At 37.5% G+C, this 27,003-nt stretch overlaps 1 protein-coding gene across 1 annotated transcript in view; it reads right to left on the bottom strand.

The window, feature by feature from the left end:
• The window catches only part of SLC16A10 (solute carrier family 16 member 10), a 147,802-nt gene that overhangs the window by 65,188 nt on the left and 55,611 nt on the right, over positions 1–27,003 (bottom strand). The window contains exon 2 of the mRNA XM_044005311.1: positions 5,030–5,174. Coding sequence (XP_043861246.1) covers positions 5,030–5,174 — 145 coding nt within the window. The remainder of the gene's footprint in view (positions 1–5,029; positions 5,175–27,003) is intronic.

Genomic DNA, 27,003 nt, shown 5'->3' with positions numbered 1-27,003 from the left:
TTCTTCAGCTGTAAAAATAGGGGTAATAAGAGCACCCCCGTTACAAGTTTGTTGTGGAGGTCAAATGAGATAATAATTGTAAAATGTTTAGCATAATGTCTGGTAAATAGAAGGCCCTACATAAATCTTAGCTATTATTATTTAGCATTTACCAATATGACTTATATTAAATTTTATGCAGTACTAATTTATGTTGATTTAGAAGAAGTTCCCAACCATACCATAAGTTGCCTGACTGCACAGACAATGATGCTGAACTGTTTTTCATTCTTACTCCTACAAAGCCCTTAATACAGTTATACATGCTATAAGCACTCACTTGCCTGGTGAATTACAATGAATTTGAGTTAAGGCCATCAAAAAATAATGCAAATGAAAATTTGAAATCTACTAGGAACAAGATCAATGAACACATCTAACAGCATACAGAAGCAATAAAGAGTCAGTACTATACAAATACTGAAGAAGTAGTAAATTTAGAAGGTAATGCCAACAGGGCAATTTTGTTACTTCCTTGTTAAATTTGCCACTTAAAAAATAATGTAGGGCAGCTAGGTGGCACAGTGGATAGAGCACCGGCCCTGGAGTCAGGAGTACCTGAGTTCAAATCTGGCCTCAGAAACTTAACACTTACTAGCTGTGTGACCCTGGGCAAGTCACTTAACCCCAATTGCCTCACTTAAAAAAAAATAATAATGTAACAAGTTCTCAATTTCATATACTGTCCTCTTTTTTGTCCTTTATATATTGAAATGTTTCTATTTGTTGGTGAATGTTAGATTTAGAAAGAAATGTTAGGAAAGTGATATATTGGCACAATTATTTATCTCAGGAACTGTTTAGAACTATAGTCTATAATTGCATCTCTCCCCAAATCTTATCCCTCCATTCTTGGGCCTCTCTGCAACCTCCGGACAGAATTCAGCCTATGAACCCTGTTCCAGCTTAATTCTCCTTTCCCCCCAATCTCAATCCAAACAATATAATTCTACACTCTCTACTCTTGAATCTCTCATCTTTACACCCTATTGTTACTCATTCTTGGACAAAACCCTAGCCCTAGATTAATCTCCCCATTCATTTTTTTCACTCCTACTCACTTGCAGCTGCAAACAGGCTTGGAGAAAGTCATATAACTTTGCTAAATGTGAACGATACACAGGGAGGGCCCTAGCAACGGAGGAAGATCAAGAATGATATAAAAAGTGATTCTTGAGTGAAGAAAGGTATTTTATGAGGTAGATGTAAAGTGAGAGTATATACCTGGCATGATGGTGCTTTCTACAAAAATAGGAAAATTTAGAATATCTAACCTCAACTAGGTCCTCACTGCAACAAAGGTAGTAGTACTAGTAGAAGTAGTATTAAAAATAATAACAAAAATAGTTAATATGTATATAGAACTTACTATATGCCTGTCATTGTGCCAAGCTCTTTACAATTACTACATCATTTGACCCTCACAACAACCTTGCAAGATAAGTATTATTATCCTTATTTTTTACAGCTGAGGAAACTGAGGCAGAAATAGATTAAGTGACTTGCCCAGAGTCACATGTGCCCTACAAAAAGCAAAATGATAGTCCTTTCACTCTTAAATAATTGATTCCCTATCTCATTCCCACAACAAAAGCTGTTCCAAACTTTCCTTTTCCTCATCAAGCATCCCATACCTCCTATTTCCACTGTCCTATTAGCAAATAAAGCTATTTGCCATGAGCTTTCTTTTCCCCTTCTCTTCATCTCAAAGCTCCTGACAGCATCCTCCACTCTTCCTTTCCTCTAGTCTCTAAAAACATGATAGCTCTTCTCCTCACCAATGCCACCTCTTCTTTTTGTGCCCTTAATCCTATCCCACCTTGTCTTCCTTTAGCAGACTACCCCCTCAATTATCACACCCTCTAAAATTTTCATTCTCTTCCTAACTACTGGTTTCTTTTCTACTGCCTTTGAACATGCCCGGAGTCTCCTCCATTCTTCTTCTTCTTTTTTTTTTTTTAGCTCGTTATTTATTTATTTTTTGTGAGGCAATTGGGGTTAAGTGACTAGCCCAGGGTCTCACAGATAGTAAGTGTTGAGTGTCTGAGGTCGGATTTGAACTCAGGTCTTCCTGACTCCAGGGCCAGTGCTCTATCTACTACTGCACAACCTAGCTGCCCCACCTCCATTCTTAAAATACTTTCCATCCTCTCAAACTATCATCCTATTTCTTTCTTCCCTTTCTCAGTCAAAGTTCTAGAAAAAGGTGTCTACCCTATTTGCTGCTACTTTTATCACTCGGCAGTCTAACTTCTTACATTGCTCAACTGAAACTACTCTCTCCAAAGTAAATAAAAATCTCTTTAACTGACAAATCTGGTGAACTATTTTTTTTCTCACTCTGAATCCTTCTTTACCATTCTGCTGCATTTGACACTTTGATTTTCCTTTTCCTCCTGGATACTTTCTCTGGGGCTTTAGGACATTACTGTCTCCTGGTTTTCCTCCTCCCCATCTGACCACTCAATCTCCTTTGATAGTTCATCGACCTGATATCACTCTTCATAATTGTGGTTATTCCCAAATACTTTGTCCTAGAGTCCTCTTGTTGACCTAATTAGTTCCCTTGGGTTTTATTATAATCTTTATGCAGATGATTCAGATTTATATATCCAGCCCTAGTTTTCATCCTAAATTTCAATCCCACATCACCAACTGCCTATTAGCCATTTCAAACTGAATGTCTCAGAGACATCTTAAACCCAGCATATCCAAAACAGAACTCATTATATTTCTTCCCAAAACTCCCTTCTTCCAAATTTTCCTATTTCTACAGAAATGCCAGGCATGTACTCTCTTCTTACTTCACTTTATAGAACCTCGTTCAAGAACCATTTTCTATACTAAGCCTTTCTTGATTTTCCTCAATTGCTAGTGCCCTCCTTCATTAACTACTTTGTATTTGTTTTGAATTTATTCTGTATATAATTACATATTTACATGTTTTCTCATCTAATAGAATGTAAGCTCCTTGAAAGCAGGTATCATTCCATCTTTTGTTTTGTTTTTACATCCCCAGAAGACAAAATAGTACCTGGCACATATAGTGTAGTAAACACTTAATAAATGCTACAGGATGATAAATTGTTACCTAGTGACATCCTCCTCATCTTACATGAAAACAATGCAATTTAAATAGAAGAAATATGACTTTCTTTGGCATAAAGGAGACATCTGTTTAGATGTTTAGCTTGTTCCTTGCTTCATTTTTTATTTTGGGGCACCCAGCACAGTTCCTGGAATATCTTAAGTGCTTAATAAATGATTGCTGAATTGAATTTTTAGGATTCTTGTTAGAACTGAGGAATTTGAAAGAAAGATGCTATCTAAATGCAAGATACTTGGTATTATTCTATTTCTCAGATATATCTTTTGTTTTAACACCATAAAAACATTACAGGTATTTGCCCACATACATTATAATAATGTTATTTACAGTGATTCTTCTGATAAAACTTAACCTTTACAATTTCCCCTCAGTTTTCTCCCAAAGATTTAAATTCATTTAGCCCTTCCCAGAATCAGAACTGGGTAGGGACAGGCAAAGGTGAGCAGGTAGGCAGTCACCAAGGGTACAACATACAGGAGGGTGCAACACTTTCTGATACTACTTTTTGTAAATGTACATATTTTAAATGCCAAAAAGAACTCTACTCTCCGTGATACACAAGAATTTTCTACTAAATCAAATCACCTGGATAGCTCAAAGTCTCTATGGAAAAATAATACACAGAGGTTTTAATTTTAAAACCTGGCCAACAGCATACATGTGCCTTGTCCCAGATCTGGACCTTCCTCATAGGTTTTTTCTAACCTTTACCAATTTTTTGTGACTCTCCTTTGTAATCTTTCCAACTTTTCTATATTCTTCAGTTGTGTAGCTCAGAACTGGACTCAATATTCTAGTAAAAGGGATCCAATCTAAATAAACTGGCTTTGTTTCCTCTTATTGTGGATTCAGCCACCAGTTATAGTTTTTCCTCCATTATTTTAATACTTCAAAGATCCATGATTGCATTGGTGTGGATTCTTCATCTAGACTATCTTTATGTATAGCAGTGGCTGAAAAAATTCATCATGAAGCTAACCTTCTGGTAATAAGCCAGTAACAAATTCAAAGCCTTTCCAAATGGACAAGATCTGCCAGAGCTTATGCTCTGCTGATATTACCTTCGAAAACTCAGAACCACTCTCATGGCTCTCTGAGGTAATATTATTATAAGATGAAACATCCAATTAAAAAAAATAACCTTCATGGGGGAAAAGCATCACTACAAATAAAATGGGGAGATTGCCTTATAGTTCTTAGATTTATTTCAATATAGTGCTCCTAAAAAAAAGACACTGCTGACTGATTCTTAATACAATTCTCCCTGAACATTTTCTTCTGCACTAATTTTTTTCTTTCTTAGCATAAATAGTTTGTTTTTATTCATTCCAGGTTGTTTCTGCTCATTTCTTCAAGGTACCCATTAACCATTTGAAATTCCACCCCTTCATCCAAGGTACAATGTCATTGCACCTGAGGTTGGAGTAACTAATGAACTTCAACACACTTTCTACACCATTGATGAAAATATTATATAATTATGAGCCCAATGACCAGACTCTTAAGAATGCTACTTGCTTTGTCACTCCCTAAAATGATTAATTCTCTCAATTATAACAGCAGTTTCCTAAGTATACTCTTCAGTTTATGATAATAAGAATTCAAAGAACCACTGCCTTAGTTAAATTGCTATTTTTAGAAATAAGCTTGGTATCTACCTTTCATTATTTGCTTCACCCAATTCTAACTCAGATTTGAATCAGAAAAGCCAGGTAACAATATGCTTCTGCTGCCTTCTGTGAACATTTATAAATATCCTCATTACAAGAAAAATGCAAATCCCAAAAGGAATTCTGGTCTGTGGTTGCTGAGGAAGAAATCAGTTATCTTAGGAAATGAAACAGTTCTTGACAATCAAATATGAGGAAACAGAATCCTTACCTTACAAAAGAACTAGACATAAGTCCAATGAATCCTACAGCAGCCCCAGCAACAGCTGTTTTGCGACATCCAAATATGTCTGTGAATACACTAACTATAGGACAGCAGAAAAAGATCATCCCCATCGACAGAGAACTCACCCAAGCTGTAAAAGAGAGAGAAAAAAAGAAGGTAATGGGTCAATGGTATTCACTAATATTTCAGCATGTAAAGAATTAATTGTTATTTGAGGTTTTTATGCCTCGGTGGGCACTGGCCTGGGGCTCCGCAAACCACATGGTGCTCCACCCACTGGTTGTAGCCGTTGCCATGGTGCTGGCACCTCATGTCATCACCACTCGAGACCTACCTGGGCCTGGCAAAATTATAATGATTGGAAGCCTAGTGAGGGCAGTCACGTGACTGTCAGAGCAGCCATCCCATTGGCTGTGGGCTGTGTGGGGTTTTCTGGGGTTGGAGAGGAGATTTCACCATTCTAGCTGGAAGCTGAAAGGTGACAGGAGCCCTGCTGCATATTCTCAGCTGATTCCTGGGCGGTGGTATTTTTTTCAGGTTGTATAATTTCCCTTTCCTCATTTTATTTCCTTTCCTTTGCTCCTACTGATCCTGTTTGTGGGGTTTTTTTTAAGTTCGTTCTTGTTAAAATAAATCCTGTTCTGTTTTGAGGGAGGCTGCTGGTCTCCTTCCTTGCCCCAATATTGCGGCAAGCCGCTTAGCTAGCACTCTCCAATTAAAAATTGGTCCCCACAAGCATATGTAGTAAAATGATAATATGAAAAATCCTTTCTAATTCAGCCTGATTAGAACAGAGACTAAACTGAGTAAATGAAAAATCTAAATAATAGATAACAAAGTGTGACCTAACAGTAAAATAGTTACAGAAATGTTTTATTAGCATATCAACATTTGTATCTATAAATGTTGGCTTCTAAAATGGAAAGCTTATTCTCTTGTGTAAGTTATGCATTCTCCCTGTAATCTGAACACTATTAATCTACATTGTCTTTTGTACCCAGGGCCCTTATTAGATGTTTTCACACAGAAGACAAGCAATAGAAAAGACATTTATTTAGGGGGAGTAGGGACAAAAGAGACACTGGCTCAAGTAGGGTAGAAGAGACAGTTACTCAAACACAAGGAGAATGCTGCTGCAGAGACAGCCATTGGGATAGAGTGCAAAGCTGAGGTATATGGCAGGACATCAGAGAGGCTAACCACAGCCTGTTATCTGGCAGCTTCCTATTTTAATTAATTCCTACACTTAAGTTTCTTTACTGCTGAAAAATTATAAGTGCTCTAAGTACCCTCTAAATTTGGCACCTTGGGACAATGTCAAAGTTGCTTCCCCTTCCCCATCTTATAACTATTGATAGCAAGTACTAATCTGTGCAAAGGGATCTAAAAACAGAACAACAACAAAAGGAAATCAAACCAAGGGTAATTGTTGGGAAAGTGTTCTCACTGCCCGGCAAGTGTAAATTTTATTCTGAGAATCTAGGAATTAAGCCTGGATGAACTCACTTTCCCCACTTTGTAAAGTGAAAAAGTTGGATTAAATGAGTTCTCACATCTCCTCAAGTTCTGAATCCTAAGATTATGACACTACTAAAAGATTTGTATAGTGAAGCTAAAATTTTGCCTACATCCTTGCCACAGTCAAAAATTCCCAATTAATAGAACCAAACTGAAGGGGTTTAGTACATTCCTAACATTTTATATTTTTCCAAGTAATTTTAATATCTTCTTCAACTATACATTTATCCAGTAAATCATGCTTTAAACTCCATTTCTATCCCAAAAGAAGATATTTTTTTAAAAAGTGATGGGCAACTATAACGTAAAAGGGAAGACAGCAATGAAGGTATAAAATATGAAAACATCAGCTCCAATATAATGGTCTCTTCTTCCTTAACTGCTGGTGATAAGGAGAAGACAGTGAGGTAGGGGAGATCAGCTCCATCCCCAAGCCAAGATCCTCTCTGGATAAGTCTAATTTTTTTTTTAAGTGAGGCAATTGGGGTTAAGTGACTTGCCCAGGGTCACACAGCTAGTAAGTGTTAAGTATCTGAGGCCGGATTTGAACTCAGGTACTCCTGCCTCCAGGGCTGGTGCTCTATCTACTGCACCACCTAGCTGCCCCTGGATAAGTCTAATTTAAGAGGGGTACATGAAGGGGGTGGAGGAAAGGCAATGACTCACCTGAGTTCTTCCCCAAACCCCTCCAAATACCTTCAAATAATGCCATTAAGACAATTCCTGGAGCAGCAGACCCCACAAAAGGACAAGGTGAAATAATTTTCTAGCCAAAGACAACTTAGAAAGTTGGCAGGAAAGGTCTGTCCCACCTGGGTGAAAGTGGAGCACAGTCTAATGCAGACGGTGCAGCACAGACCCAACCCCAGCAAACCAGGAGCAGGCCTTGAGAGCCACTGAATCAGCAGCAACAGCAACTGTTTCTGGAACTCAGCCCACAGAGGGTAAGAGGGTTGAACAATTGGTCAGAAGGATATTACAAGGTCCCTTTGCTAGTACTGAGATAGGACTCTGTTGTTTTGCCCATACTGGGATCCAGGTTGAAGTCTTGGGTGGCAGTCCCAGCCTGGGGAGGAGTACGCCAAAGCTTGCAGCAACAGTGGAGTGGGAAGCTTCTTGTAGTTCCAGGGAAGAAAAGCAGGTTTGTGGTTGCTTGTAGACTAGAGCACAGGCCAGGAGAGTAGTAAACATCCCTCTCCTTATATCATACCACCTTGGAAGAACTAAAAACTTACAAATCCCTAGAAGTATCTCTGAAAACAACTGAACAAACACCCTGAAGCTTGGGATACTGCACTCACCACCCTGGAAGTAGTGCCCCACTTTAACAAAGAAGTAAAAGTCAAGAAATAGGCTGGGGAAAATGAGCAAACAACAGGAAATAATTCTTACCTTAAAGAGTTACTATGGTAACAAGGGAGATCAAAATATACCCTCAGAAGAAGACAACAAAGTCAAAGCTCCTACATATAAAGCTTCCATGAAAAATATGAATTGGTCTCAGGCCATAGAAGGGCTCAAAAAGGTTTTGAAAATCAAGTAAAAGAAGTAGAGGAAAAATGGGGAAAGAAATTAGAGTGATGCATGAAAATAATGAAAAAAAAGTCAAAAGCTTGGTAAAGAAGACACAAAAAAATACTGAAGAAAATAACACCTTAAAAAACAGTCTGGGCCAAATGGTAAAAGAGGTACAAAAAAACAATGTGAAAAAGAATGCTTTGAAAATCCATATTGGCCAAATGGAAAAGGAGAAACAAAAGCTCACTGAAGAAAATAATTTCTTAAAAATTAGCATTGAGAAAATGGAAGCTAATGCCTTTATGAGAAATCAAAAAACAATAAAACAAAACCAAAAGAATGAAAAAAATAGAAGGCAATGTAAAATATCGCATAGGAAAAACAACTGACCTGGAAAATAGATCTAGGAGAGATAATTTGAAAATTATTAGACTATCTGAAAGCCATGATAAAAAAAACAGCCTAGATATCATCTTCCAAGAAATTGTGAAGGAAAACTGCCCTGATATTCAAGAGACAGAGGGTAAAATAGAAATTGAAAGAATACACCAATCACCTCCTAAAAGAGATCTCCAAAACAGAGGGGTATGAAAAAAGCCCTACATCCTTTAAAATGTTAGATGTCACATTCAGATTTCACTAACACTAATTTATAACAAACAATATACAATTATAACAAGCAATATAACAATTCACTCTAAGGAGACTATAACTTAAAATATAAGTATTTCTTTATGTAAGATGTAGGAGATGTGATATTAGAATTAAGTGAAACACTATTGATCAGAGAAATACAAATTAAAACAACTCTGAGGTACCACTTCATACTTATCAGAATGGCAAATATAACAAAAAAGGAAAATGTTGGATGTTGGAGGGGATGTGGGAAAACTAGGACACCAATCCACTGTTGGTGAAGTTGTAAACTGATCCAACCATTCTGGAGAGCAATTTGGAACTATGCCCAAAGGGCTATAAAACTGCATACCCTTTGGTCCAGCAATATCACTGCTAGGTTATATCCCAAAGACATCCCCCAAAAGAGAAAAAGACCTATTTGTAGAAAAAAATTTAAAGCATCTCTTTTTGTGGTGGCTAAGAATTGGAGATCAAAGGAATATCCAATTGGGGAATAGCTGAACAAGCTATGATATATAATTGTAATGGAATATTATTATGCTGTAAGAAATGACTAGCAGGATGATTTCAGAAAGGCCTGGAAAAGCCTGGTGTATAGTGAAGTGAGAAGAACCAAGAGAATTTTGTACACAGTGACAGCAATATTGTTTGATGAAGAACTGTGAATGATTTAACTGTTCTCAGAAATACAATGATCTACGACAATCCCAAAGGACTAATGACGAAGCATACTATCCATTTCCAAAGAAATAAGTGATATTGATTGAACACAGACTGAAGCATACTATTGTCCACTTTATTTCTTTTATTAGTTTTCTTGTACAAAATGACTAATAAATGTTTTACATAATTGCACATGTATAACCTATATCTGGATGCTTGCCACCAAAAGGGGAAAGAGGGAAGGAGGGATATATTTTAGAACTCAAAACTTTAAAGAAAAAATGTTTATTATATTAAAAAAGATTTAAGTGAAACACTGAAATTCTTCAGTGGGTTGCATGAAAAAATCTAGGATGTTAGATTATTTTTAAATGTCATGCAGCTTTTGGGGGGAAAAAAAAACCAAACCTCCCACACAAATCTTAATAACTCAACTCTTTTTTTTTCCATTTACTGCTATGCAAAAAGAATTAAAGGTTTGTGTGCTCTGCAGTTAGAGATAATTTTTTTTTGCAGTAAGTGAATTTAAATCTGACAGATTAACAAGAAATTTTCAGTTGATTAATAATCTGCCAACATAAATCCCCAAACTCCCAAAACAAAAACAAAAATAAGCCCCATGAGTGAAGCATTGGTAATCCTCAGCTCTTCTCCCTGAGTCCAAAATAAACATACATATATGAATATCACACAAGGTTTCAAAGTCACAAAACACTACAAATCTGATACAGCTTTTTAACATTCCTTTATGTCTTTTGTGAAGGATTCTGATGCATTGCACAAATAAGCCCTAGCTCCTGCATGGTGAGAATCCTGCCTAAATTTAAATTTCAACTCCCAGAACCCTGTGCCACTTTACAGAATAATCAACAAAAAGTCCCAGAGGTGATGTAGCAACAAGGTTGTTGCTATACATGGTGGTGGTGTATTTTTTTTTTAAACAAAATCAGAGTTGGTATTGTAAAATTAATTTTGCACTTTAAATTGTAATGACTAGGCTTCATCTGTTTGTTCACCCGATCTTCCTTTCTAGCTGCTCCCAAGGTTCTGAGCTTTGCCATCATCTTTGACTCTTTCTGTCTATTCTCCTTTTGGAATATTTCTTAGACTCATCTCATTCCTATGATAGTGCCTGAAAGTCTCTATGACTTCAATTTCTATTTCTGCGTTCCATCCTCCACACCTGACTAAGTGCCTTTCAACACTTCATCGTGACATTCCCATGCTTTAAAAATTATAGTGGCCCTCTTTGCTTTTGGATCAAGTCTAAATTCCTCAATATGACTTCAATTGGCCTCCTTGATTCCCAGGACAGCTTTCTATCCTATATCATGCTGGCTTTCAGACAAAACAAAAGCTGTATTATGAGGACCTAACTCCAAAACACTGAGATTCTGAATAAATTTGCCCCCATAGGACCCTACTCAAATTCTTCCTGAGTTCATTCCAAGCTGGGAATAATACTGCCCCACCTCCGGCAAGATTCACCTCTCCTAAAAGCAAGCCAGGTGGTAAATCTGGATTTCAAAGGGATTTTTATGCATACAAAAAAAATAAAGGGAGTTGACACTCCAAGCAGTAATTAAGAAGATTAGCTGCTATCTATAGTGAGTGGTGATATCAAAGTATTTAAATGAGGCATGCTCCTCTCTGCAAACTGGAAAGTCAGATTTGCTGTGGATAATTAATGGAAAATTGGTTACAATTCTTTTTGCCTTTTTTCACTTTTACCTACTACAAGTCCCAAATGTCTTTGCACAGTAACATCTGTTCAGTTTTGTTGCATTATCTTTAACAGAGACGACTGATGTGTCTAAAATTTGCTTATAAACATCCCAGTACCTACTAGGTTCTCATTATGGTGCCCAACTAATATCTAGTAAGATTTATGTTTGCCATCCTGTTCCTAAACCAATGGTTTAATTTACAAGGTGACTAAATCGCCAAGATTATTTGTTAGTACATCAAAATAGTCTGTTTGGAGCCTGGCATATATAATGATTATTAAACAGTACAGAAAAGCCAGAAAGACAGTCCACACAAGTACCAGGACAAAAGGCATAAGATGGGGGTAAGGCCACCAAAATTTTGTCATGTGAGGGAGAAAGGGGAAGTGTTCCCTTCCTTGGTACAAAGTTACTAATTCTTAAAGTTCACAGTTTTATGAGGAAAGGTCATCTCTAATAAGTTAACTTCTTTAAAAGTGCTTCATGACACTTTGAAGGTTGTTCTCTGATTTATTTGTTAAAGCAATGTTAGTAACATTTTACAGGACCTAAGGACTTGTTATTCAAAAAGAAAAGTAAAACAGATCAAAAATGGGAAATGTTTCAAAATTCTCTCCCCTTCAACTCCAGCTTATTTTATCATAAAGATTCCTTTTAAATGCTGCAAAATAAAAACCATCACCTCTCCTATACTTATGACCCAGGAAGTATTTTCAAATCCTGTAAGAACAATTATACTTTAAAAATCTTCAAATAAAAAGAAGCCACCCACTGTGCCTAGCTAGTGCTATGCTCCACATATAATAGATCCAGAACATGTATTGCTGACAGCTGTGAAATGCTTATCTTTTTGGCTAAAAGAGCAGAAGTGCCGCCAGCCTATGCTCCCATTTCAGTTTACTACTCAGGTAAACCATGCTTAAAACTGTACTGGGCACAAAAATATGTTTAACCCCATGCATTAGGAGTGTCAATAAACCTGTTTTTAAAAACTTCCAATGTGGGAAGAAAAGAATGGTAGTACCTGGCTAACACATGAAAACTGGCATCCACGATCTCTGATCTCTTCCCAACGTTTTCCCATACTGTGGGACCTCAGTTTTTATCTCAATTGTAACATTTCTAAGCATCAGCTATATTTTGCCTCAGGAAGCAACACATACGGGAAGATTAAATAAATCTCTCCAGAATGCCAGGGTTGTCATTTCAAAGACCTTGAAAGGGATACCAAGTTCTCTCTCTCTCTCTCTCTCTCTCTCTCTCTCTCTCTCTCTCTCTCTCTCTCTCTCTCTCTCTCACACACACATACACACACACACACACACACACCAGTAATGAGAGAGTTTCATTAGGACTGCTTTAGACACTACAGGGTGGTAACAGTGGTGGCTCCCCCTTCTTATGGATGGCAATATTAAAACTTGTGGTGAAGACTGTCAACAAGTCACACCTATCTCAATTGCTGAGTCTGCTAGTTTCATGTATACAATTGCCAACGAAAACAAATGAGGGTGATATGATTTTCCTTTGCTTCTAACCTTCCATTCACAACAGAGCCTCTATTGGAAAGCTGGTTTGCTCTCCACTTTTATTAATATTCACACAAAAGTAAACCAAAACCAGACGTTTTCTAACCTCTTCTCCATCCAACCTAGACATAGGAAAAACACATGGTACAGAAGTGGTATTTATATCGGGTGGGCAATTCAGCTAGAGGGAAACCTTCATACTAAAATTATATAAACAAGGCAAAATAAAATGCTTTCCAAATGTTACTCTTTTTTGGATAACATTTCTCCATTTGGAAATGGTCTGGCTTAAGGAAAAATATCAAAGAGGAGGAAAAAGTAATTTCATTCATATTTAAATACTGGAACAACCAACCATTTTCTCCATCATATAAAGGAATCAGTTGTTTGGGAGGGTTTTTTGTGGATTTTTTGTTGCTGTCTTGTTTTGTTTTTAAATAGCAAGAGTCAGTGGCAAAATTTTTAATTTGGCATGGGGGATTCCCCTTTCCAAAAACATCTTTGCCAAACATCCATGGTGTTGTCTGTTCTTGGCCCAGTGCAAAGATGGCTGGCTTTGAATTCAAAGGACCTGGATTCAAATCCTAACCTCTAATGCTTACAATGTATATGATCTTAGGCAAATCATTTTACACCTCTTTAGGCCTTTGGTTTGCTCATTTGTAAAATAAGGTAGTTGAAATAGATGGCCTCTCAGATCCCTCCCAGCCATAGATCTTTGACACTGTAATAAGAAGGATTAGGATAGGCAAAGATGAGCATGTGTAAACATATGATTGCATATTGAGTTTGGAGAATTAGACAGGTATCCAATCTGGCTAGAATGTTGTATATGAAGGGGAGTAATGTGAAATTACTGGAAAGGTAGGTGGAAGCCACATAGCAGCCAGAATAGCTAGAAGCCTTGACTTGTTTGTTTTGGGATTTAGATTAGGTTGTGAAAAGGAGTTCTTTTTTTTTGGCAGGGCAATGGGGGTTCAGTGACTTGCCCAGGGTCACACAGCTAGGACATGTCAAGTGTCAGAGGCTGGATTTGAACTCAGGTCCTCCTGAATCCAGGCCCGGTGCTTTATCCACTGCACTACCTAGCTGTCCCAGCTATAAGCCTTGAATGCCAGGCTAAGGCATTTGTATTCTATCAAAAAAGAAATAGGAAGCCACTAGAGGTTTTTGAGTAGTAAAGTAACATGTTCAGTCTTGTCCCTTAGGAAGATTTTTTTTTTGGTTGTACAATTAGTCCAATACTTAAAACTAGGAATATGGGTAGTGCAGGTAAAAGGGCAAGAGAAAGTAAGTAAGCTATATCTAAAGCAGAAGCAGTCAAAACCAATAATCACAAGAAATTATAAATGATGAGATCTGGGATTTAGGCTGCAACAGTTTACTATGGGGGTAAGCAAAAGGGCACTGAACTAGACAGAGTGTTCCATTCATGACCCACAGTTTCTGGGGGGGGTGTGTGGGGGGAGTGGGGAAATATGTTTTTATGCCCTATAGATCTACTCTTCCACTTTCTCTGAAGTCCTTTCAGCCACAACACTGCTACCACTTGGGTATCCTTACTGTTTTCATGGCAAAACCCAACTAAGTAGCTGCTCTCAGTCATTTAACTTTTCACAAAAAATGTACTACAAGCAACTGTCATGTGGAAGAGGGAGGAGATAACATAGAGACAAATACCATATTTACCAGCTCTATTAAAGCTGGAAAAGGGTTTAGAGATAACCTGCTCAAAACCCATCCTATTACAGATGAAAAAACTTAGGCAGAGGGAGGTTAATTAAGTGACTTGCCCAAAGTCACAAATTAGGTCTTGGCAAGAGATGGGATTCAATCCCAAATCCAATGTTCTGTCCATTATGCCACACTATCTCTTTTCCACCATAGCTCCAGGGAGAAGAACTGGAACCAATGGGTAGAAGCTATAAGGCAGCAGATTTTAAGACAATATCAAGAATGTGTTCTTGAACAAAACAACATTTTGTAAGACTATAAGCTCCTTGAGGGAAAGGACTGTCTTAAGTACCTCTGTACTCCCTGGTGTGAAAGTGACATAGAATCTTGCAATCAGTATGGCAATACTGATTTACTGAAGTCAGGCAATCGGTATGCATTTATTGAATGAATAAATATAACAATATAAACAATATCAAGTCCTGGATGACAAAGTAATGAATTATTTGTAATTGGAGATATTTGAGCAGAGACTGGCAGAGATATTTTAAGTGGGTTTCCTGCCCAATAGATGTCTTATAGGATCCCTTCCTAGCAAAAATACTCCAAGAAATAATAACATGATATAATATAAACTTTTGCCCCAGGTCTGCCACTGACAAGTTAGATAGCTTCAAATTTAACCTCTGTGTCTCTGCTAAGTCATCTGTATAATGGGTATAGTAATGCCTGTTGTACCTAGTTCACAGTTGTTTTAAGGAACATATGAGAAGATGAATGACAGTAACACCAGCACCACCAAAAATTTATATGGTGCTTACAAAATGCTTTACAAATATTATCTCATTTAATCCTCACAATAACCTGATGAGGCAGGTTCTATTATATCCCCATTTTACAGATGAGAAAGTTGAACCAGCTAGAAATTAAGGAACTTGCCCAAGGACACACAACTAGTGCCTGAGGTAGGATTTCAACTCAGGTCTACTTAACTCCAGTTCTAGGGTTCTATCCATTGAACTATCTAGCTTTCTCAAAAGATTTTCACAATAGATATGAAAGCCCTTGCAACAAAGGACTATAGCAACCCAAACTATTATATTTTAGATATCAACTGTACAGGATAGTCATAATAATACGAAGCAGTATGGGACATGGAATGAAAGATGAATTTGGAGCCAGAAGACCTGGGTTCAAATTCTGCCTCTGCCACTACCTTAGAATGATCTTCCCTGAGCCTCATCTGTAATATAAGAAGGCTGAACTAGATGGCCTTTGAGGTTCTTTCCCACTTCTAGATCTATAATCTTATAAGTAAAAAGAAAGGGAAATGTTAACCCTTACCTCAGGAAAGATTTATAGGCAGTGGTTCACAGCCGTCAAATTACAATTCAAAGTTCTCTTTTCGGTCTCAAAAAAGAATAAAAAGATCTTGAAGTCTATTTTCCTCTATGCATTGAGCATAAACAGAAGGAAAGAAAATGGAAGGAAGGAAGGAAGGAAGGGGTTTTCTTGGCAAAGATACCAGAGTAGCTTGCCATTTCCTTCTCTAGCCATTTCAAATATGAAATTAAAAATGTGTTGGCCTAGAACAAGAAGTACATAATATTACACAATTCCAAGAGATTAACAACTTAAAGACAGTCAATATTAAATTCATGTTGGACAACTTAATCCAGCCGCAATTTAATCTTTTGATCACATTCTTTACGTTATTTAAGGCAACTCTTTTTTATCAAATACCTCAAAACCTCAGGGTTAAAAAAAGATTTCTATTGGGTTTCTTGATAAGTTTTTAGAGAACATTTCATTTTTAACCACTCAGGAAGTCTAACAGTCAAAAAGACTTTATTGAGTAAATACCATTTCATTTGGAGGCAGGATGGGCTAGTGGTGAATATCAAAGAAATCTGCATCATCAGTCAATAAACATTTATCAAGTTATCTGTTTGCCAGAGCCCATGCTAAGTGCTGGGAATACAAAAGAGGTAAAAGATTGACCCAGCTCAAGAAACTCGAAGTCTAAAGAAGGAGACAACATGCAAACCACTAAGTAAAAGCAAGCTTTACACAGGACAAATTGGAGATAATCAATAGAGGAAAGGCCCTAGAATTAAGGAGGATCAGGAAAGGCTACCTTTCAAAGGTAGGATATTAACTGGAACTTGAAGGAAGCCAGAAGGCAGAGATGATAAAGAAGACAAACATAGGCATGCAGAACAGTTATGGAAAATGTTCTTTTTCAGGAGGTGGAGTACTTTGAACAAAGAACGGCAAGGAGAGTGTCCCTATGGTGGATATAAAGTGTTTAGAAGGGTGGAGAGGGCAGGTTATAAAAGGCAATGGAATTTATTGAATAGGGGAGGTGACCTGGTCAGACTAGCACTTCAGGAAGATCTCTTTGTCAACTGAGTAGAAAATGGATTGGAGTGGAGGGAGACTTGTGGCAGAGAGACCAGTCAGCAGGTTTTTGCAATAGTCCAGGCATGAGGTCATGAGGGCTTTGGATGAAGGAGGACAAAGGGAGGAGGGTGTAACAGTGGCAGAGGAGAGAAAGGAGTATATGTGAGAAAGGTTATAAAGATAAAATCAACAGGCCTTCACAACAAATTGGATATGGGGGATAATAGAGAAAATAAGGAATCAAGGAAGACATCAAGGTTGCAAATCTGGGTAGCTAGAAGAATGGTGGCATATTCTGAGAATCATCTGCATAATGATGACAGTTGAATCCATGGGAGCTGATAAGCTCTCCATGTGAAATAGTATTGGAGGTGAAGAAGGCCCAGGATACCCACAGCTCACAGGCATATCCCTCATAGCATAAACTTCATAGCACAAATTAATTTCATTAACTTAAATTAATTAAGTTAATTGGTAACTTAAAGAATTAGGTAAGAACTGAATTCCCATAATCAGCTAACATCCAACATCCACACTTTGTCAGGAATAACCATTGCCAGTTTGATGTCTTGTTGTTCAATGGTTTCAGTCATGTGCAACTCTATGGGACCCCCATTTGGGTTTTTCTTGGTAAAGATACTTGGAGTAACTTGCCATTTCCTACTCTAGTTCATTTTACACATGAGAAATTGAGGTCAAATTTGAATTCAGGTCTTCCTGACTCCCCAACTCACTGTCTTGAATTTGTACCTTTTGAAATCTTACCCAATCCCCAATGCCACCTCCACTCAATCAAGAAAACATTTATTAAGCCCCAAATATCTGCCAGGCATTTGCTAAATATTGGACACTGGGTTTTAACTCAATGATGCCTGCTCTCTATTTCTCCCACTCCTGAATTCTCACAGTACTTTTTCTGTACGTCTTTTTAAAGTTGCACCACATTCTACCTTTTACTAATAAAAGAGATCACATTCTAAAAGAGGAGACAACATGCAAGTAACTCAACATATATAAAACATATTTCCTGACTCTTTTTTTCCCCCAATACAGTGCTCCAAATATAAAAAGTACCAATACAAAGGATCAAAAGCTAAAAGGGACTTTAGAAATTTTCTACCAAAAAAAAGAAAGAAAGAAAGAAAGAAAGAAAGAAAGAAAGAAAGAAAGAAAGAAAGAAAGAAAGAAAGAAAGAAAGAAAGAAAGAAAGAAAGAAGTCTTCTAAGCTTGGCCTTGTCCCCTTGATTTTCAGAAGTGGAAATGCTAAAGGAAGAAAGGAAGAAGTCATTGGAATAAAAACAAATGTCAATACATGCATTCTATCAATTTGTCCATTGTTATTTGATCTATTTGCTGATATTCTGTGCACAAGAGTTGCAGGAGAAAGTTATTCCTTTTAAATGCTATTTTGAAAGCTTTTCTTGAAAATAGAAAGCATTTAGTTATATATGTTACTATACATCTGTCAGTAGATAAGGTGACCTGTTATTTTCATCCTTGGAGGCAGATAACCATCTGTAACTTAAGGTCTTAGAACAAGTCACCTGAGGCTTAGAACTTGGCTGTCATCACACTGTTTATAATGTCAGAAGTGAAATTTGTTTGAGGACTCACGTCCATCACTATATCCACTGCACCTTGCTCACTTTTAAAGCCCTTGTATATAGTAGTATAGATCCTACTTAGTACTGCTCCCCACAGCAAAGCCTAGAGATTACAAGTCATTTAATCAATGTTTTTTGAATTGAATTGCTTCTCTGTGGTTAAATATAGGATTAATCTATTCCCAAAAGAAGTTTTGGCATAAGTATAGAGTACTAGGCTTGTTGTTAGAAGATCTGGATGTAAATCCATCTCTGTCAACTTACTGGCTCTTCAGCCTGGTCAGGTCACTTAACTATGATGTGCCTTAGGCAATTCCCTAACACTCATTTTGTTGTTCACTTTTTAAAAAAGACCAATGTCATAAAGAGGCGATGTCTTGACTTGCTCCTAAACTCCTAAGTCAAAGACTGATGGAGAAATTTCTGAAATTATAGATCCTTTAGAGATTCACATGAACTTATATTACATGCAGAAAGTTCAACTGTTTTCCAGGGGGAAATAGTCTGATTTTATAATGGGAAATCTGCATAAGATGATTTATAAAAAACTTTCTTGGAGTACTTATCTGTAAGACTTAACCAATCAATAGGCATCTGAGCCAGGCACTGGGGCAATAAAAAGAAAAAGGAGATTACAATCTTTCAGGGGAGATAACATGTACACAAATAAATACAAAATATATTTTAAAAAAACACAAATTGGGTAAAGGGGAAGGAGGAATCAGAAAAGATCTCATGTGAAAGGTGGTATTTGACCTAAACTTTGAAAGAAACCAGGGACTCTAAAATAAAGTACCTATCCATCCAAGAGTTTTTAGAAGAAAATGTGTGTGTGTGTATGCACACGCATATATACATATATATACACACATACCACAAACACACATATCCATATACATATATATCTGCAAAAATGCTTTTGATAGTTACAAAGAAAACATTAATAAATTAAATCAATACTACTTGGACTAAAAAAAAGTCCAGTGAACATAGGGCAATGACCTTGAAGGTCTGGTCCTTGACTCTGTATCTGGATTTTTCTGTATCTCTGGTACTGGAGTCTAAAATTCTGGGTTAGGGTTCAGAGATGGGGAGGCCGAGCCCTGACCTGTACTTTTGGTACCAATTAGAAACAAAAGAAACTTTGGAGTAAAGAACTACTGTAACCAAAGACTTGGGTTCAACAACAATTGCCCACTGTCCAAGGACTCACCCTCCCAGTGCAAGTGGGAGTTGAGGAAAGTAGCCCTGGAAAGGTGTCACACTGGCTTAGCCCGTAACTTGTTGCCTTACCCCTTAGAATCACAAAGGTGATCACCAGCCATTGCTTACTCTCTTTAAAGTATAAGGTTATTCAAAAATATGAGAAAGAAGTAAGTGAAAGTGGGGAATTCTGAAACACTGGATTTGGAACTGTTCTTTAAGGAATGGCAACAAAGGAAACCATTTTCTTGTTAGCCAGGAGCTAAATAAAGAGTTCTAGCTGCTGCTTCACTATTTATCCATATAATATGAATGTTTCCCAGGTGAATAAATACAGGCCAAACCAATAAGAGGGGGGCAGGCACTGATTTTAAAAGGGCCTTTATTAATATTTTATTTTAAAGCAGCTTTCATTTAAAAGAGCTTTATTAATATTTGATTATATTTTAGCTTTTACAATAAAAAAGCTTTATTTATCTATGAATCTACTTACCAGCCAACGTTGTTCTCTTTTCCCTAAACATTTTTTAAGTTTATATTTTCCTTAAGCAATTAAAAATTCAAGTTAGAGGTTAGGGAGTGACAGAGAGAGTTCCTGAGACCACACCCTGGCTCCTACTCCATTTCCTTGGCAAATAAAAGTCAAACCAGAAAAAGCACTAAATTTCCATTCATTGGGACTGGTTTGGGCTTAAATACCTGAAGGCATATCTAGAACGAATTTTATGGAAAGCTTTACAATTTATTTCTATGTGTTGCTACCACTGCACCTGGCAAACACATTTATTTTCACAGTGGTTACCTTTTCCTACAGGAATCTGTGCTAAATTGAACAGAACAAAGTTAAAAAAAAAAAAAAACATAATAACAACCTCACAGTGCAGAGCCTTGCTTGTAAGTGTATTTGGGTCCTGGATTGATAAGAACCTTGTTAGCAAATTTGAGAAAGCTAAAACCTTTAGAAACAATAATGTCAGCATAAATACAGGTTAAAATATTGAACCAAAAAGATAGCAAATACTTGTCCTACTCCTGACAAACTTCTCAGTGATCCTGGAGTAGAAACAAAAAGTGATCCAGTACCTAATCCTAAATATGTCATGCACAAACAAGTCCTCATATTCCGAGAAAGTATGAGCCCACACAGACAAGTTTCCACCTAACAGGCAGATTTCTATCATAATGAAACAAATGCCTTCCTGCAAATTAATTACTGTCTTTCTGACTAGTTACCACCTTCTGAGCTATGTACCAACTAAACAAAGATGCTTTTGATATCAACAATTCTAACCATAGATGATTTTGCCAAGGAATTACTACAGAGTAGCGGGAAACTAGCAGATAAGGAAATTAAAACTGTCAAGGTAAAATGAATGTGATAATGCAGAGTTACAAATTAAAGAACTTAGGGCCAATGACAAATGTAAACCTCCCTTCCCTCTCCCCATTTTGATATTAGATATTATGGAAATTTGACCATTCACACATTCATCCATAATTTATTGAGTGCATACTATGTGCAGGCACTGTAATAGGTACTGAGCAGAATACAGAAAGAATTAAGATGGCCTCTTTCTTCAACTTGCATGCAATTAAATAGACCATCTTTTAAACTAAAAGGAGGGAAAAATTACAGAAGTTGGGAGTGACAGAAGATGGTTAAAAGAGGTTATAAAAGCTACTAGAAGTATTTTTCTCATCTCTCTCTCTAGTCCTGGAAGGTGGTGAGGGGGTGGGGAGAAAAATTGGGCCTCTGGTCAAACCACAAATATCTGTTATTTTATCCAAATTCAAAATCACAGACTTAAACTATGAGTATCCATTTTTGTAAATCGTAGCAGTAACAAGCTATCTTAGCAGCAGGGAAAAGCCTCCAAATATTATAATATGTAAATCTACTAGGTTCAAGAGCTCCAAAGTAAAAGAGTTTAATGTGAAGAAGGGATGAAATTGTGTTAACCAAATTTGCTGTATGATGTCTGTATTCAGCTTTTTCCAAGATTTGGGTCAAGCTTTGCTAGTTGCCTAGGGTCCACTATTCCTGACATTCAATGATATTTGGATCTCAACTTGGAAAGAAGAAAGGAAGGAAGGAAAGAAGGAAGGAAAGAAGGAAGGAAGGAAGGAAGGAAGGAAGGAAGGAAGGAAGGAAGGAAGGAAGGAAGGAAGGAAGGAAGGAAGGAAGGAAGGAAGGAAGGAAGGAAGGAAGAAAGGAAGGAAGGAAGGAAGGAAGGAAGGAAGGAAGGAAGGAAGGAAGGAAGGAAGGAAGGAAGGAAGGAAGGAAGGAAGGAAGGAAGGAAGGAAGGAAGGAAGGAAGGGAAGGGAAAATAACACAGAAGGATAGAAAGACAGAAAGACTGCAAGGGCAGTTTGGAATCCTGAAAAGGAAGAACTTGAAGAGAAACTTGGCCACTATCGCCTCCAATAGTAACCAAGGAAAGAATGACTAAAAAGGTCTTAAAAAGCATCTTGAAAGGCACTTTTCTTTTCAGAACAAGAGAGATGATAATCCCACTCTAATATGCCCTGGTCAGATCCCATCTGGAATTTTGTGTTCATTTCTAGATTCCTCATTTTAAGAGAGACCTTAGAATATATACAAGATCCAGGAAAGTGGTGAAGAGAGTTGTAACCATACCCTGTGAAGAACAGTTGAAGGAACCAGGGATATTCAGCCTAGAGAAAAGAAGACATAGAACAGACATGAACTATATCTCCAAATATATGAAAAGCTGAAGAAGCTTTACAGTGGAACACACTTATTCTGTTTGGCTAAAAAGGAAAAAATGGGATCAATGAATATATAAATAACAGAAAGGCAGATTTTAGTCCAATATAAAGATCTCAAAGAATATAAAGAATCCAGTATAAATTAAGAAATGTCCAAAAATGAACTGAGCTGTATCAAAAGATAATGAGTCGGGGCAGCTAGGTGGTGCAGTGGATAAAGCACCGGCCCTGGATTCAGGAGAACCAGAGTTCAAATCCGACCTCAGACACTTGACACTTACTAGCTATGTGACCCTGGGCAAGTCACTTAACCCTCATTGCCCTGCAAAAAGAAAGAAAGAAAGAAAAGATAATGAGTTGGGGGAGCTAGGTGGAACAGTGGATAGAGCACTGGCCCTGGAGTCAGGAGGACCTGAGTTCAAATCCAGCCTCAGACACTTGAAACGTACTAGCTGTGTGACCCTGGGCAAGTCACTTAACCCCAATTGCCTCACCAAAAAAAAAAAAAAAAAAAAAAGAGTCCCCCATCCCTTCAAACAGAAGTTGAATAATCACTTGTCAGATGTTATAGAGTATATTCATGCACATGGAGTGATTAGATTAAATAACTAAAGTCTTTTCCCAGATATTATCTTCTCGAACCATAATGGGGAACCATAATGGTCCCTTTATCCCTGTAGTATCACTGACTTCTTTGGGTATTTTCCTGCACACAAAGGCAACAGAAGTTATCGAGCAAAGAGTACTGAAAAGTACCAAGCAAAGAGTTTTCAATTTGGAGTCAGGAAGACTTGAATGCATATCCAGTCTCAGACACTTACTATGTAACCCTGGGCAAGTGACCTTACCTCTCTTTACCTCAATTTTCTCATCTGTAAAATGGGGATAATAATAGCACCTACCTTTAATAATAACAACCAGAGTTGTTGAGAGGATAAAATGAGATCATATTTGTAAAAAGCTTCACAAACCTTATAATATATTTACATGTACTATGTAGTTACATAGATATATAAATGCTAGCTATTATTATTCTTATGAAGTCAGAATAAACCAAATTAGGAATGTCACATCTGGAACATGATTTGGTGAGTAGCAAACTAGGGGCATTGCCCTTACCTTGAAGCACACTCCCAGGGGAAAAAAAAGTAAGCATATCTTCAGGAACCTATTTTCTTATTTAATACAGTTTTTTCTAGTTCCCCCAAATCACTTGCAAATCACAAGGAACCAGATTTTATTAAAAGCATGAAAAGTACCATGTAGAATATAACAATTCAATTTTTAGTCAGTTTAAATTCTGAGGTCTCTATGAAAAAATTGAAAAATGACCTCCCTCCTTATCATGTTTCTAGGAGTCCTCTCAAGCACAGCTCTGGGGGTGGCTAAACACATTCTCTTAGTATAGTTTCTTTTCCCTGTATCTGTTCCTAGCCAGCTCACATACTCTTCAATAGAGCATATTTTCCTAGTATCCAAATCTGGGAAATAATAGTAGCATATATTTAAAATGTTAAAGCTGAAACAATTATTATTATACTCTTAATAATAATGAGAGGTAGTATGGCACAGTGGATACAGAGCCAGCCTCAGGAGTCAGGAAGACCTAGGTTCTTGCCTCGCACATATTTGGCTACAGGACCTGACCAAGTCACAACTTCTCAGTGCTCAAGGCAACTTTCTAAGACGGTAAGTTGCAGAGCAGGTACTGATCTACATCAGCAGATCTTCCCTATGAAATCACAGGTCTGGTTTAAAAAAAAATCCTAATAACTTTCAATAAATAGTAGCACTTAGCACACTGCCTCATACATAATTACGACTTAATAAATATTTACTGATTAATTGAAATATGATTAAAGTATGAAAAAATCCCCAAATAAAATATTTAAATATAAACTATTGACATGTTTATAGAAAACAATATAGAATGTTAACAAAAAAAAAGCATATTTTTGTTCTGTGGCCTTTCTAAATCTATTTGTATAGTTAAAGTTGTGTTGCCTTCATTATCTTTATATGGTTAGAGTCAGTGTGTATGTTGTTCTGATAAATGTCAGCTTGCATTACTATGTATGTCTTTAAATATCTCTCTGTATTCTTCATATGTGCTATTATTATCACACAATAATATTCTCTTATTTCTGTATTCCAAAATGTATTCAATTCAATAAGTACTTATTTTAAAATTTTCTTTTTTTAAATTTTTGCGGGGCAATGAGGGTTAAGTGACTTGCTCAGGGTCACACAGCTAGTAAGTGTCAAGTGTCAAGTGTCTGAGACCGAATTTGAACTCAGGTCCTCCTGAATCCAGGGCTTGTGCTTTATCCACTGCGCCACCTAGCTGCCCTCATCAATATGCACTTATTAAGCTTCAACTAGATGCCAGGCACCATGCTAGGTAACTAAGAACACAAAGACAAAAACAAAACCACCCTAAAGGAGCTTACATTTTATTTAAAGAAAACAATATCTACAAAGAAAATTAAATGTGATAACAAAGTAATTTCTGGGGGAGGGAAATAGCAACTGGGAAGAGGAAGACGGACTTCCTATTATAGAAGGTGGTGCTTGAGCTGAATTTTGGAGGAAACTAGAAATTCTATGAAAGATAAGGAAGAAGCACATTCTAATTAAAGGGGATGGCCTGTGAAGAGACAAAAAGATGGAATGCCATGTGATGGGGACAGGAAGTAGCCCAGTTTGGCTAGAACATTAAGTGTGGGAAGAAGAATAACATGCAATAAAACTGGAATGGTAGGCTGGAGTCAGATTGTGAAAGGCTTTGTATTTAATCTCCGAGGCAAGAGGAGCCATTGGGATTGGCCAAGTAAAAGTGACATGATCAAACCTGTGTTTTAGGGATATCATTTTGGCAGTTATGAGGAAGATATTCAAGAGGAGAGAAATTGGAGGCAAGAAGACCAATAGGAGGCTATTAAATAGTCCAGATGGGAGGTGATAAGGCCTTAGAAAAAAAGTGGTGACCATTTAAGTGGGAAGAAGGCAGATGAGAGAACTGTTGTAGAGGTAGAACTATTAAGCCTTTTTGACTAAATGGATGTAATATGTGAGGAAGGCAAGAGTTGGTAACCACAGCCAATAGTTTAGGCAGATACATATAAAGAAATCTATAAGTAGATCAGCTACAAATATTTTTATTTACAGAACTAGACTATGAGCCCAGCAATGAAACTGCTGAGTTAAATAAAATGTACAGCTCCTTCCACATTGCTAGATCTCTCTTCAAAAAGCTTATGAGAAATTTTTTTGGTTTTGTTTTTGTTTTTTTACAGGGCAATGAGGGTTGTGATTTGCCCAAGGTTGCACAGCTAGTGCCAAGTGTCTGAGGCTGGATTTGAACTCAGGTCCTCCTGAATCCAAGGCCAGCGCTTTATCCACTGCACCACCTAGCTGCCCCAAGAAATTTAATGTCTCAGTCTCCTCTATCCTATTGTGTTGGTAGCCTGTTTGTGTTCTGCTCTGAAACAACTAGCCAGGTACATGATAATGTCAAGCTGACAATATAACAATAGCTAGAGAATGGAGAGTGAGAGTGGAGGAACCCTAACAGGGAGAAGAAGACGTTCCACCTAGGGAAAAAGAGATTCAACAAACAACTCTTATGTATAACCACAAACTGAGCTGTGCCAAATCAGTGAATAGATAAGTAAGATTGTTTCAGCTGCCAAACAGCTGCCAAGCAATTACTTATGATAAAGAATATATCTTTTATGTTGGTATGATATAACAAGAGGGAACTTTCTCCCGTGAGAAATCTCACTATGTAAGCTTCATTATCTATAACACAGGCACTGATCCTAAGGAACTAATTATGGTGAAGTTCGAGGGTATGCCAAACAGCTTTGTTCTGATGGGCAATAGAAAAAAGAAACTTGGGAGGGTGGGGAACAGAACCAATATGGTGGAGAAAAGCCAGCAACTCACCTGAGCTCTCCCACATCCCTCCAAACCCCTTTAAATAATGCCATAAACAATTCCTAGAGCAGTAGAACCCACAAGAAAATGGAGTGAAATAATTCTCCAGACAAAGAACTTAGAAGGTTGGCAGGAAATGTACACCACACCCAGGTGAGAGTGGAGCACACTGTCCAGCACAGACCTTGCCAGTACCTACAGGGCCCCGCAAACCAGGAGCAAGCCTTGGGAATCACTGAATCAGTAGTGTCAGATTCCAGAGCTCTCAGCCCATAGACAGTAAAGAGACTGAACAACTGATCAGAAGGACTCTGCTGCTCTGCCCATACTTGGATCCATGCCATAGTCCTGGGTGGCAGTTCCAGGTCAAGGAGAAGCAATAGCACACCAGAGCTTGAGGCTTCAGTAGAGTTGGAAACCCTTGTCACAATTGCTGGGCAGAAAAGAGTGCTTGTGGTCACTCACACACCAAGGTAACAGGCCAGGAGAGTAGTCAACACACCTCTTCTTACATCATACTAGTTTGGAAGAGCTGAAAACTTACAGGTCCTTAGAAGTATCTCTGAAAACAGCTGCACAAAAGCCCTGAAGGTTGGGACAGTGCCCCTTCCACTTTGGAAGCAGGGCCCCACTTTAACAAAGAGTTAAAAGTCAAGAAATTGATTGATAAATGAGCAAACAACAGAAAAAATTCTGACCCTAGAAAGTTACTATGGTGACAAGGAAGATCAAAACACACACTCAGATGAAGATAAACAAATCAAAGCTTCTACACCCAAAGCCTTCAATATCATTTTGTCTCAGGCCATAGA

The sequence above is a fragment of the Dromiciops gliroides genome, chromosome 4 (genome assembly GCF_019393635.1).
Source record: "Dromiciops gliroides isolate mDroGli1 chromosome 4, mDroGli1.pri, whole genome shotgun sequence".
NCBI classification, from domain to species: domain Eukaryota; kingdom Metazoa; phylum Chordata; class Mammalia; order Microbiotheria; family Microbiotheriidae; genus Dromiciops; species Dromiciops gliroides.
Note: the sequence above shows the minus strand (reverse complement) of the source record. Positions and strands in the feature narration are given on the sequence as shown.